Consider the following 13,292-nt stretch of genomic DNA (forward strand, 5'->3'; position numbering starts at 1 on the left):
CAGACATTTTGGATTTGTGTTACTGAAATACTAAACAAAATAAATATTCAACATGTCTTATTTAAATTGGAGAATATTTTCCAGTATATACACCTGGTTTGGTTATCAATTTTTGTATGGTTGTCCTGCTTACTGGGATTGTCGATTATTTGTCTTGCCGTTAAGTGAATTACGCTATAAAAATTCAACAGTTATGTTGTTTAAATTTTCAGAAATTTATTGCTAATATTTTACATTCCATTCCTGTAGTTCTAAAATTGCAACTGTTCTGTTCCTAGGTGTAACATAGCAGTGATCCTTCTGACAGACCTAATAGTTGATCATAGCGTGAAGGTGGAATGGGGGAACTACATGCATCTTTTGCTTCATGCAATATTTATAGGTAATTAGAAAGTAAAAATGTTTTGTTTTCATTGCTGGCACAGCACGCTACAGTTGAGGTGATCTAGGACACTGTGATAGAATAATGGCCCATAGTTTCCTGTATTCTAATTTCAGCCAGGCCATCAAATGGAAACTGACTTTAAACAAAGTTGTATGAAAATGATGTCTGTTCACTACTTCAGCAAAGCCATAAGTATAGTTACAATCATAAAGAATATGATATTTGCTAATACATTCTGTAAAAGGAAGGTAGAAATTAAAATCATGCCAAGTAGGAGTATTTTTGAACACTTGTGGAAACAGTACATACTGTTTGCCCATTCTGTACATGCTGATGTGTTCGAATTTTAAAGAATTACAGAATGGTTACAGAACAAATGGAGGGCATTTGGCCTGTCATGTTTAACAGGCCAGTAACTTTTTAAAGAAATCCAAAATCCTAATTATTTACTAAAAGGAAGGAAGCCACGAGATTCCATTTTTAAAAACAAAAGAACATTTACTGTACAAGAATTGAACAAAGCAAACATTAAATATTATTTTAGCTAACCACTGATACCCTACAATCAAGAATCGCCATAACTTGAATGTGAATTAACAAGGAAATTGTGGTTGATTATAAACTAGAAATTATACATTTAATGGCAGATACAACTGCTCAACTCCGCTGCTCAACTCCTTGGCAGATCTTACAAATTGGCTCAGCAGTTCACATGATACGTAGGTAATCAAATTTAGTCGCAAAATCCTTCAAAATTCTAGATGGCATAGGTATACCAATGTAATCTTCATGTAACAGAAACAGCTGCAGCAGCTGGATCTGGCTTCTCCTTCAGCATGCCTCTACTGCACAATTGGACTCCTCAGGGGCGATTCTCCCAAAAAATTCTAAGTGTTCGCAGGAAAACTGGAGTAACTTGTGCTGGTTTTTTTAGTGGGAGTTCAGACTAGAATCTCCCACACTCTGTACACTGCAGAGGCCACCAGCATGAATATCATTAAATTTCAGAGGGCAGGGCCTATTCCCACTTGGGAGTCTGAAACTGGCAGGTCCCTGCAAATGTGCTGTGGCCCCAAACTGACAACCTCCCGTTTGCTGGCCAGCTCAGGACTCCCGCAGTGCTGCCCCCCAACCCCCATAGTCCGATTGCAGTCCCCTTGACACTGCCCCATACCTGATGGGCAGTAACAAGTTGCCCCCTTGGCATTGGCACTTTGCTCCTTGTAGTGCCAGAGGCACAGGCTGGCACTGCCAGGTGCCAGTGCCCAGGGGGCACCGCCCCTCTGCTGCTCAACTCCTTGGCAAGCCCCAGTTGCCCCTCCTTCACTCCAGTGGTGTAAATGCCACTAGAGTGAAACACTCTGGCAGGGTGGGAGAGGCTAGCAGGCCCAGAGAATTGAGTCCCGGGCCCACTAATCACATTAAAATGACATTAAAAATAGCTTTAAATTACTTAACTGATGTTCCTGTCAGTTTCCAGCGCTGATCTGATGGCGCTGGAAATGCGGCACTGGGAGATGCGCGCGCGGCAGGAACACATGCGTGAATGCCGAGCATGCTTGGATGCGAGATTTTCCCACTCTGCTAGAAAACTAGTGCAACAGGGTGGGAGAATCGCTCCCCTCAACTGCTGCTTCACCTTGAGCTGTCTTCTTGGCAGATTTTATATCAGTGGTGGTTTACCATTGCCTTCCTTTCTTGGGAAAAGGGCAGGGAGGCATATCCCAAGTCTATCTCAGCCATTAGAGAATTAAATCCATTCTGAACCACACACTAACCATCTAGCCAATTGAGCTATAATAGCGGAGTGGAGTGGAAATGGAGAGGATGTTTCCACTAGTAGAAAAAACTAGAGGGCACAACCTCAGGCTAAAGAGACAATCCTTTAAGATAGAGATGAGGAGGAATTCTTTCAGCCAGAGAGTGGTGAATCTGTGGAACTCTTTGCTGCAGAAGGCTGTGGAGGCCAGGTCATTGAGTGTCTTTAAGACAGAGATGGATAGGTTCTTGATTAATAAGGGAATCAGGGGTTATGGAGAAAAGGCAGGAGAATGGAGATGAGAAAAATATCAGCCATGATTGAATGGGCTGATTGGCCTAATTCTGCACCTATGGCTTATGGTCTTACAATGAAAAAAATTTCTGTAGTATAACAAAAGGGAACTTTCTTTTAATTAATTGTACAAATCCAAATAGGTTTTAGAACTTGAGGTAATGTAAAACAAAATATTTGTTTTGTATTATACAGTTTTGAAAAAAAATCAGGTTGAATTGAATGAAATTTTGATAACAAACCATAAATTATTTTATGACTTTTCTTTATCTGTACAGGATTTGATCACCAGCATCCTGAAGTATATGAACATTGTAAGCGACTGCTGCTGCACTTGCTTATAGTAATGGCCTATAACAGTAATGTTCAAGCTATGGCCTCCGTTCTTCTCAGGAACAGAGAGTTTACTGAGCCGAAGGTGCTCACTGTCAAACCAACCACTCATATAGAGTATAGTTTTACAGGTTAGTGACTGTTGTATATACCCCGGATCTTGTTGCTTCTTTTTCACTCCAGGAGATGGTGCCACTGGTTTGTAAAAGATAGAATTCAAGAGCAGTATCACATTTCCAGAATTAAAGTATTCTTAAAAATATATAGTATTGTATTAATTGCAACAACTTTGAAACTGGCAGAAGCTAATTATATTTGATCAAGACCGAAGTATACTTTGGGGAAATGAAATGTTCATATATTTCCAATGTGTTTGATATCTTCCATAATATATTGCTTTAACTCAGCAAATCTAATTAGAATTTTTTATCTAGAACGGGAAAATGACCAAAATTGTCAAAAATGATAGCAGATCTATGCGAGGAATAATCTTGCTTTCAGCAGTCGTCTATTTATGACATGTGATTTGTAGAATATGCCATGTATTGTTCATGGCCTGGGAATGGTGCCGGGAGAGGAGTGTGGTGGGGTCGCCAGCAAGGGCAGAAGCTGGTTCTCAGTGGGCCCCTTCTTGCTAGTGTTCAGTCCCTCAATCTTTGATTGAGAGACCCCCCCTCTCTGGAAATGACAAGCTGACCGCATGGATTTAGCTGCAGTGCATGCCACAGGGCAACAGGCCCACCTGTCATGGCACGAAATCCTGAAGCAGTCATTAATTGGCCACTTTAGGGTCTTAATAGGTAGCATGGCAGGAAGGGCAAAACAAAGGGCTTTTCCACCCAGAATTTATTTCTGGTGGAGGCAGGAAGATTGCAGAGTTCCAGTTCACTGTCTCATTTCATATCCTTCCCACTTCTAAGCTTACCATCAGTGAGACCATGAAATTCTGCCCATGTTTTCATTTGGACAAATATATGATTTTACAACAAACCACCAATTAAAGCAGGGACAGGACCACTGATTAAATTTATTCAAACTACAGAAACAGAGTTTATTTACACATGAGTGACAGCAAGCCTGTCTCCCAAGCGTAATGGAATTATGGCTGGAACTTTACGGCTATTCATGCTAGCAGGATCCGCCGCTGCGCACCTCCACCGTGGGTTTCTCGGCAGTGTGGGGAGATGTCAAGCGACAGCAATGGGAACAGAAGATCCTGCCATTGGCCAACAGCGCGCCACCTCCCACCACAGGAAAAATGCCATGTGGAGACCCAAGAATCCTGTTCTATACCTCTTGTTAAATGCAGTGAGTAGAAGGTAGTTATAGCATATAGATAGGTTAAGTGGTAAGAGACAGAGAATATTTGCAGGGAATGGGGGGTTAATAAACAGGTAATCTTAATTGGCAGGAAATGACTGGTGATATCCTATAAGGATCTATGTTGGGATCTCTAATGTTCTCTATAATTATTAAAAGCTTAAATGAAAGAACAGTAAACGACATATTCAAATGTACTGATGGCATAACGATAGAAAGCATTTTACGTAGTGATGATCAAAGTGTAAAGTTACAGCAAGATTAATGGCTTAAGTGAAAATGCGGAAAATGGATTAGAATGTAGGAAAATGTGAGGTCATCTACATTGGACCTAAAAAGGATAGAACATGGTACTTTCTAAATGGTAAACATTAGAAACAGTGAGAGTCCAAAGAAATATAGGACCTTGGTTCTGTCAGTACACAGATTATTAAAATGTCATGAATAAAACAGAAAATAATTATTTTATTGCTCATTCAATGGACATGAAGCAAGGCCAAAATTTATTATTCAAGTAGTCATCAAAGAAGTGTTGGTGATCGACCTTATGAACCGTAATCTATGTATTGAAAGATGCATACACACTGATGTTTGGAAGAAGTTCTAGGATGTTGCCTCAGTCACAGTGGGAGAAGGGTAGCATAGTTCCATATGAGAATGATGCATGATTTGGAGAATAATTTGCACAGTGGTTAGCACTGCTGCTTCACAGTGCCAGGTACCTGGGTTCAGTTCCTGGCTTGGGTCACTTTCTGTGTGGAGTTTTCACATTCTCCCTGTGTCTGCATGAGTTTTCTCTGGGTGCTTCTGTTTCCTCCACATTCTGAAAGACGTGCTGGTTCGGTGCATTAACCCGAACAGGTGCCAGACTATGGCAACTAGGGGAATTTCACAGTAACTTCATTGCAGTGTTAATGTAAGCCTTTCTTGTGACTAATAAATAACCTTTGCTTTACTTTAGATGCTGCTGTTCCCATATACCTGCTGCCCTTGTTCTTCCAGGTAGTAAAGGTTGAAATTTTGGAAGTGTTGTTGAAGGAGACTTGAGGATTTGATTTGATTTATTATTGTCACATATATTAGTATACAGTGAAAAGTATTGTTTCTTGCATGCTATACAGCCAAAGCATACCATTCATAAAGAAGGAAAGGAGTGCAGAATGTAGTGTTACAGTCATAGCTAGGGTGAAGAGAAAGATCAACTTAGTGTGAGGTAGGTCCATTCAAAAGTCTGGATCATAACCAGCTGAGATTGATTTTTTTTTACTGCGTGGGAACAACTTTTTTTAAATGGCCGGGATTTAAAACTAAATAGGAGGGGTGGGAGGGGAGAGCTAAGCTGAAAGTTCCAGAAAATGGGGAAACTGCTCCCTCATTGTTTCACTAAGTCTGAACTATGCGGACAGTTATTGAAAAAAATATTTGCACCCTGCGGAATTTTTTTTCTCTGCGCATGGTATTTTTCCCCCTTTCAGCACACACCCATTTCTCTCCCAGCCCTGAGGGGCTGGTTTCCACCCAGATCCTGCCCCCAGCCCAGGCTGATTGGTCAAAGCATTTCTTTGTTGACAAAGCTGTTAAGGGATGTGGGCAAAGCTAGATACATGGATTTGTGTCACAGATCAGCCATGCTCTGGTTGAATGATAGGATAGGCTTCAGGAGCTAAATGACCTCCTCTTCTGCCTATGTTTCTGCAAATTATGTGCATAAAATCAATGCCTGTTACTTACGACTGGCGTAATGAATGAAGGAATTACATAATAATTTCCAGTTCGGCCAAGAGTTGTGGTGTCACTGTACAAGCAACCTTATAATAATGGTAACCTTTGTTATTTATACTTTTAATTTTTAAAAATATTCTCCCAGCAGGTGGCAGTGAATTTGCACCAGATTACCAGCCATCGCCAATGACCGACTCAGGACTCAGCTCAAGCTCTACCTCTTCTAGCATCAGCTTAGGAACTACCAGTGCTGCCATTCCCCAGCTTACTCCCACCATTTTAAATGAAGTGGATATTTCTGCAGATCAAGATGAGAAGGTGAAAACACTCATCGAATTTATAACCACAAGGTAAGTTGATTGAAAATTGAGTAACTTGCTAATCGGTTTGTTTCGCCTCACAGACTAATGTGCCAGTGCTCACAGAGCAGTTGGGAAGGAAAGGAGAGCATGTTGAGTATCTTGCGTTCCCTGCATTTGTCAGACCCCTGAAATTTTTTGGCATTACACCATTGTCCAAGGGAGTGTGGATGTGGTAGTGAGTGCTTCTATCACATCTTTCCATGTCCACCTTCCATCTATGCTTGATGGTTGGAGTACAGTTGGGAGTTAAATAATTGTTCATACTCCCTTTCTATCTTATTCAGGACAGCCTGCATGTTACTCTCCACAAAATAGCAGGCTGCCTTCATGGCAGTGAAAGCTGATCTTATCATGAGGAACTAAAGTTTTTGATGCAATGTAGACTCTCCATTGAGCAATTCCAGTGAACTACGGAAAAATCCTTAGGACAGAGTTCTCTGTGACTTACCTTGTGTTCTCACTCTGAACAGGGAAAGAAATCTCAGTTTTATGAGATTTCCCCCAACACTTAAAGGCCGCGTCAGGTTGTGTTCAAATTTTGCTCAAACTGCATTGACTATTTGCACTCACTCTTGTGTTTCAGCATAGTTAGATTAGATTCACAGGAAGTTTTTTGAGATCAAGTAAATGGGTGTGATTTTGAGGGTAATTTCCTGAATACAGTCCCACAGGAAATTTCACTGCTCCACATTTAATTAGATTTATCTTGTATAATGGAAAATGGTAACTGTTTATATTTTGATACTTATAACAACTTTATTTATCTTCACTTCTAAAAGAAAACGAGGGCCACTATGGAACCATGAAGATGTCTCTCCTAAGAATCCAAACATTAAAACTGCTGAACAGTTAACTGTGTTTTTAAAACATGTAATTTCAATATTCAAGCAGTCAAGATCAGGTAATCAGAATGCACACTGTTATTGCAAATTCTTAAATATACTTTTTACGATCTGAACTCTTTAAATGTTAATCTAGTTTATTTTCTGGTATTTTTATTTCTGATTAAACTAGGTTTTCAGCTAGAGCAGCTTCTCAGTGAAGTGGCCTTGCAGACAGCACTTTCATGTTCTAACAGACATTATGCTGGAAGGTCATTCCAGATCTTCAGAGCCCTGAAACAGCCACTGACTGTAACTACACTGTCTGATGTACTGTCAAGACTTGTTGAAACAGTTGGAGATGCAGGGGAAGAGGCTCAGGTAAATCAGCAAACTTGTAATTGAAGTAACCAAATATCTCTGCGTATCAATTTGTGGAAAATGTGTTTCAGTTTACATAAGAACATAAGAAATAGGAGCAGGAGTAGGCCATCTGGCCCTTCGAGCCTGCCCCACCATTCAGTAAGATCATGGCTGTCTCAATGCACAATTGTATCCATAACATAAAAAAGATCTGAACCAGAAACCACAATGATATAGTAAATGAAAAAATTAATGGGGGTTGACACATTTACATACTTATATAATACAGTTTCATATAATTTAAAAAATCTATATTGATGATGTCAGTTGATTGTAGCAATACATTTCGTGTTAATTTGAACTTTCTGCTCCACTTTGCAATAAATCCTTCACTCTAGAGGAACCCAACTTTTCTCTATGTCGAGTAAGCTTTTCTCAGCTAAAGTTGTGTTTGAGGTTGTACAATTGACTTTAATTCAATTCAGCTGGGCAGGAGAAAATTACCTGCAGTTCCTGATCAATGCTGCTATCTGGTGACCTTTCTGGAAAGTTCATTTAAGAAGAAAACATTTCTTCTCATTCATTCTCAGTCATCTAGCCTCTTAAAAATTTGTTCAACCTCTGTATTTCTATATTTGTATTCTTCAAATTGTAAGATTTCATGTTAATGTTTCTGTTAACAGGGTTTTGTTATAGAATTGCTGCTCACTCTTGAGTCTGCCATTGACACATTAGCAGACACTATAAAGCAGTATGATCTGCTTTCTGCACTTTCTCAGTAAGTACTTTTGACTTTGTGTTCTTTGACTATTGACATCTATTTAATTTTATCTCTACCTTCAAAGCTTATATAGCATACCCCAAACATACATCTTTTTAATATTTTAATGCATCTAACTAAAGGTTTTGGATGTTTACTTCAAAGCATTCTCCAGCACGTTATGCAGAGAACCTAGTTCTGTGGCTTCTCTGTATCCCGGAGTTACATTGATCTCCCTTACGTTATACTGGCACTTTCAGAAGCTTAAACCCTTCCATCATTTGAAAATTTGTGTTGTTTGTTTGCAAGCACACTGTTCAGTGGTGTGCAAGAGATGGAATAATGTGAGTCTTTAAGATGCAGGAAATCCCTATGCACTAAACAGAATATTGCAACTCATGCATGTACTTTTGTTTTATATTTTAAAAATAACTTGAATAACACTGCCCCAAAAAAAAAGCTACTGTTCAATTTATTTTTTTAAAATGTAATTGTAATTCAAAATGCCAAATTATAATGTCCTGTTGGCGTACTTTGGTATGCCGAGTAAAGACTGATATCCAATAGCCTCACTAGGAGAAAGGAACCAGGTAATATAATGGGATACCAACTTGGAGTACAACTCATTGTAGCATGATTAGAAAGGTGCAACTTTACTCCACTTACCAGACATTGACCTTACGATCACCACGTCGTTCAGGGAAATGCCAAATGGAGAGAGTGGCAGGAGGAACAATTATCCCACAAACTGGCTTAGGGGAGCAGCATGGATTACGGCCTGGATGCATTTGTTGCTCGCCTGAAGGAATTGTGCAAGAGGGAAAAGAACTTAAATGAGTCTAAAGCAGGACAGATTTACATTTAACATTCAAATCAACTGTCAGCAGTTCTACTTTGAAACCTGTGTACAAATGCTTTCAGAATGTATTAAGCTGCTTGTGACTGAGCGCACCATGTGCATATTATGTAATTCCATATTTGTCAATGATATATATTCATATTTATAATGTGCTTTTTGATCAGAAGACTCAAGCATATTAAGGGGAAAGGAGAAGTTAAAGATTCGATCAAAGAAACTAAGCATTGTCACAGAGATCTTTAAAGGGGGATAGCAATAGTAAAGTAACGTGATTCGGAAATGATCTTGAAAGTGGCCCTGAATGATTGACCTTAAACAATAATTCAAAATGGTGGATATAGGCTGGCTGCAATATACAGTTGTGGAGTGAATTATTAAACATGGGTGAAACCAAACTGAAAGGATTTAAAACTGAGCTTTTTAGAAAATTAATGAATGTACAGAAAGCAAGTTATCGTAATCTACACTGCTTGTATTTACATCCTAATATCAAAATTTGTATCTGACTTAAACATGCAAATGATCTTTTGTATTTGTCTTCATCTTATTACAGAACACATTTAACTGATCCCTTAATGGGCACTAAGTTGGCAGCTAACAGGAAAAGCACTGGGCAATTAAACCTAAGCACAAGCCCACTCAGTACCAGTGGTTTCCTAACTCATCATAGTTGTCATGCAAGAAGTAACTCGTTGCGGGCCAGTCTACTGGGAGACAGACGGTGTGACAGGCGTCGAAGTAATACACTGGATATTTTGGATGGGAGGATGAACTATGGTAACCTAGCAAGGACTCGAAGCTTATCCTCTCTTAGAGAGGGAGAAATGCCTGACCAGCAGCCAACTACTGACCCAAGTAGCCTGATGGCCACCATATTCTGGATAGCCACGGCTCTACTAGAGTCTGACTATGAATATGAATACCTTTTGGCACTAAAACTGCTCCACAAACTGCTCACACAGTTGCCTCTGGATAAGGCAGAGAGTCGGGAGAAGATTGAAAAAGTGCAAAGCAAACTGAAGTGGAACAGTTTTCCTGGCCTCCAGCAGTTATTCCTTAAGGGCTTTACCTCAGCTTCCACTCAGGAGATGACTGTCCATTTGCTGAGCAAACTAATTTCCATCTCGAGACACACTCTGGTGGATCCAGCTCAGGTGGCAGGTATGTTTTTTATTTTTGTTTTCAAGTACTTTTCACATCATTTTTACTTCACCAGTTATTATATTTAACATTCTTACTATGTTTAAGTAGGAATTTTGAAATGGTGAAGAAACCTATATAAAACATTCTCCTTTACCTCCTGCAAAGCACAGGTTCAAACCAGCACTGTAACAACTAAGAATATGACAAGTGCACATTGAAAAAAAATGTTTTCCACTTGCCTAGTTCCAAAAACTAATATCTCCTGATATATCCAGGTGTTCTTATAAATGTGCAAACATGTTGGTAAAAGCTGTACAAAAGAAATCCTCAATTTTATTAATAGTGTAACTATAAGAATATATAATGCCTTAACAGAAACACTGAAAAGAACAGAATTTGCAATAACTTTGAAAAGAACAATTGTTAAGTATTTGGAAAAAAAACAAATGAAAGTAGGCAACTGGGACTAAGTTGTTAGCTTATTACAGAGAACTGAACTGGTGTGATGGACCAAATCTGTGAAGCACTTTGTTTTGATCTGATTAGATATACTTTGTGGTGTGCCCAAGAAATTGCTTTCTTTTTCTGATCTACTTAACTTGAATTCAGAAATCCAATATATAGGCCAAATTCACAGGTGATCCTGAAGTAGAATGAGAAGTTTAATTTGAAGTAGTGAATAATCTGCAAAAAAATGCACATAAAAAGCTTACACAAAATTTGCAAGTGGATCAAGATTACAGCAGAAGAATTTCAGTACAATTGCCATTTGAAAGGAGAGTCCAGGGACTTGATTACTGGTTCAAATAAGCTGGAGGAGAGGTAGGAAGACTGTCAACTCAGCAATGATCATATTCAGTCATCTTAGAGCATCAAGCAAAGCAAATGGAATAATCAGCTATTTTGCCGGCTCAGTCAATTATCATGGAATCCCTACAATGCAGAAGGAGGCCATTCGGCCCATTGAGCCTGCATCAACCACAATCCCATCCAGGCTCTATTCCCATAACCCCACGTGTTTACCCTTTTAATCCCCTGACACTAGGGTCAATTGAGCATGGCCAATCCACCTACTCGCACATCTTTCAACTGTGGGAGGAAACCAGAGCACCAGAGGAAACCCATGCAGATATATAAGATGTTGAATGGGATGGATAGGATAGAGGTGGAGAGACTCTTCCTGCTCAAAAAGGACAGTAGGACTAGGGGACACAGCCTCAAGATAAAGGGGAGGCGGTTTAGAACGGAGTTGAGGAGGAACTTCTTCACTCAAAGGGTGGTGAATCTCTGGAATTCTCTGCCCGTTGAAGTGGTGGAGGCTGCCTCGCTGAATATATTTAAGACGCGGGTTGATGGGTTTTTGATAAGTGAGGGGATTAAGGGTTATGGGGAGAGGGCGGGAATGTGGAACTGAGCCACAACAGATCAGCCATGATCTTATTGAATGGCGGGGCAGGCTCGAAGGGCTAGTTGGCCTACTCCTGCTCCTATTTCTTATGTTCTTATTATGTTCTTATATGGGGAGAATGTGAAAACTCTATACAAGCAGTAATCTGAGGTTGGGTCTTTGGCGCCGTGAGGCAGCAGTGCTAACCACTGTGCCACCGTGCTGCCCTATATTACAAGTCTGATAGAAACCAAAACAAATAAAGCTGCCTATGCTGGAAAACTGAAATATTCTTTAAATCACCTAGGCTGTAATTACTGTAATTGAAATGACGTTCCATCCTTTACTAGTTGCTACATCTGTAGATCATGTCCTTTCATTTCAGTTGTAGAGATGTCTGGATGCTGTTCCTGTTAGGTTTTCCTTTGTTTAGTTTGATAACCTGTACAGAGGAAGATTATGAAACGACCTGGAGCTGTCAAAAATTAATGCCAAATTTAAACTAGCTTCTGTTGATTATCTTCTGGAAGAGATTTCTGCTGCCTGCATGAGGCAAATACTTGGAGTTTAGGTATTAAATGCAAAAGAAATCAATCCTACCTCAGTTTATATCAATTACTTGTAGACAAATCCTTATCAGGATAAAATTGGATTGATGAATTCCGAGAAAGAGACCAATTCTTTATCTGTAATGGCAGTGACGTTGAGATCCCCTGCTTGCAAAGTAATTAGCCTGTTGGATAAATGGAAGGCTTTTTTGTGATTGCTTCCTTTCTTTAGTTGACTTAGTTCAATTGTATTTTCATGTGATTTTCGTGTATCAGAAAAGAGTGCAGATGGAAATGTAAAATGCTGATCAAAAGAGTCGGCTTCAGGTATTAAGGTGAGAGTTAAGTACTTTGTTACATTTTTGGCATGCTGATATAGCTTGCATTTCCGTATATTTTTTGAAATTAAATAATTTGAAATTTATCCTGAAAGGTATTTCTGGTAATGTGTTGTTTATTCAATGATGAGTGATCAGGGGTAGCCATTAGGGCAGCACGATGGCCCAGTAGTTAGCATTGCTGCCTCACAGTTCCAGGGACCTGGATTTGGTTCCTTGCTTGGGTCACTGTGTGGAGTTTGCATATTCTGCCTGTGTCTGTGTGGGTTTCCTCCAGATGCTCTGGTTTCCTCCCACAGTCCAAAGATGTGCGGGTTAGGTGCATTGGCCATGCTAAATTGATCCTTAGTGTCCCAGGATGCACAGGTTAGAGGGATTAGTGGGGTAAATGTGTGGGGTTACAGGGCCTGGGTGGGATTGGTGTTGGTGCAGACTCCATGGGCCAAATGGCCTCCTTCTGCACTGTAGGGATTCTATGATATTGTCTTTCCCTACTCAGCAATGAAGAGAGCTTTGTTATCCCGACATCTAGAACAAAAAATGCATGAGGGTAAGCTTAAGGGACACATACCTAGATGTGAAAGCTTCCTTTATAGTGAGGTAGGAGATATCCCGAAATGTAATGGTTTTAAAACTATACGTAATTCACATAATTAGCCTATTACTCTTTTTTCCACCTTAGAAATATGAGCAATTACATTGTAGCACATCCATTTTTCCTGCCTTAAAAACCTATGTTTACCCACTTCATTACTAACTTTCATTTCTTTGAAAGTGAGACCGAATGTTGCAGAAACCGAGAATCCGGGACCGAAGTTAGAAAAGACCATGAGAAGAATATAGTATTCTGGGTTTTATGCGCAAGTACATTCAGTATAAAAAAATCAGGTTGAATTGG

General features: G+C 39.7%; 1 protein-coding gene across 12 annotated transcripts in view; it reads left to right on the top strand.

Annotated features, from left to right (window-relative positions):
- The window catches only part of fryl (furry homolog, like), a 474,495-nt gene that overhangs the window by 343,284 nt on the left and 117,919 nt on the right, over window positions 1–13,292 (top strand). For 9 of the 12 annotated variants that reach the window (XR_013886541.1, XM_080187850.1, XM_080187842.1 and 6 more), the window contains 7 exons: window positions 279–382; window positions 2,717–2,902; window positions 5,959–6,163; window positions 6,955–7,076; window positions 7,190–7,377; window positions 8,043–8,137; window positions 9,532–10,139. Coding sequence is in view for 11 of the 12 variants with exons in the window: in XM_080187850.1 (XP_080043976.1) it covers window positions 279–382; window positions 2,717–2,902; window positions 5,959–6,163; window positions 6,955–7,076; window positions 7,190–7,377; window positions 8,043–8,137; window positions 9,532–10,139 (1,508 nt within the window). In the remaining variant the exon portion in view is untranslated. The remainder of the gene's footprint in view (window positions 1–278; window positions 383–2,716; window positions 2,903–5,958; window positions 6,164–6,954; window positions 7,077–7,189; window positions 7,378–8,042; window positions 8,138–9,531; window positions 10,140–13,292) is intronic. The other 3 variants (XM_080187809.1, XM_080187834.1, XM_080187880.1) reach the window with 1 other exon arrangement.

The sequence above is a fragment of the Carcharhinus amblyrhynchos genome, chromosome 1 (assembly GCF_965287045.1).
Source record: "Carcharhinus amblyrhynchos chromosome 1, sCarAmb.v2.hapA, whole genome shotgun sequence".
Lineage (NCBI taxonomy): Eukaryota > Metazoa > Chordata > Chondrichthyes > Carcharhiniformes > Carcharhinidae > Carcharhinus > Carcharhinus amblyrhynchos.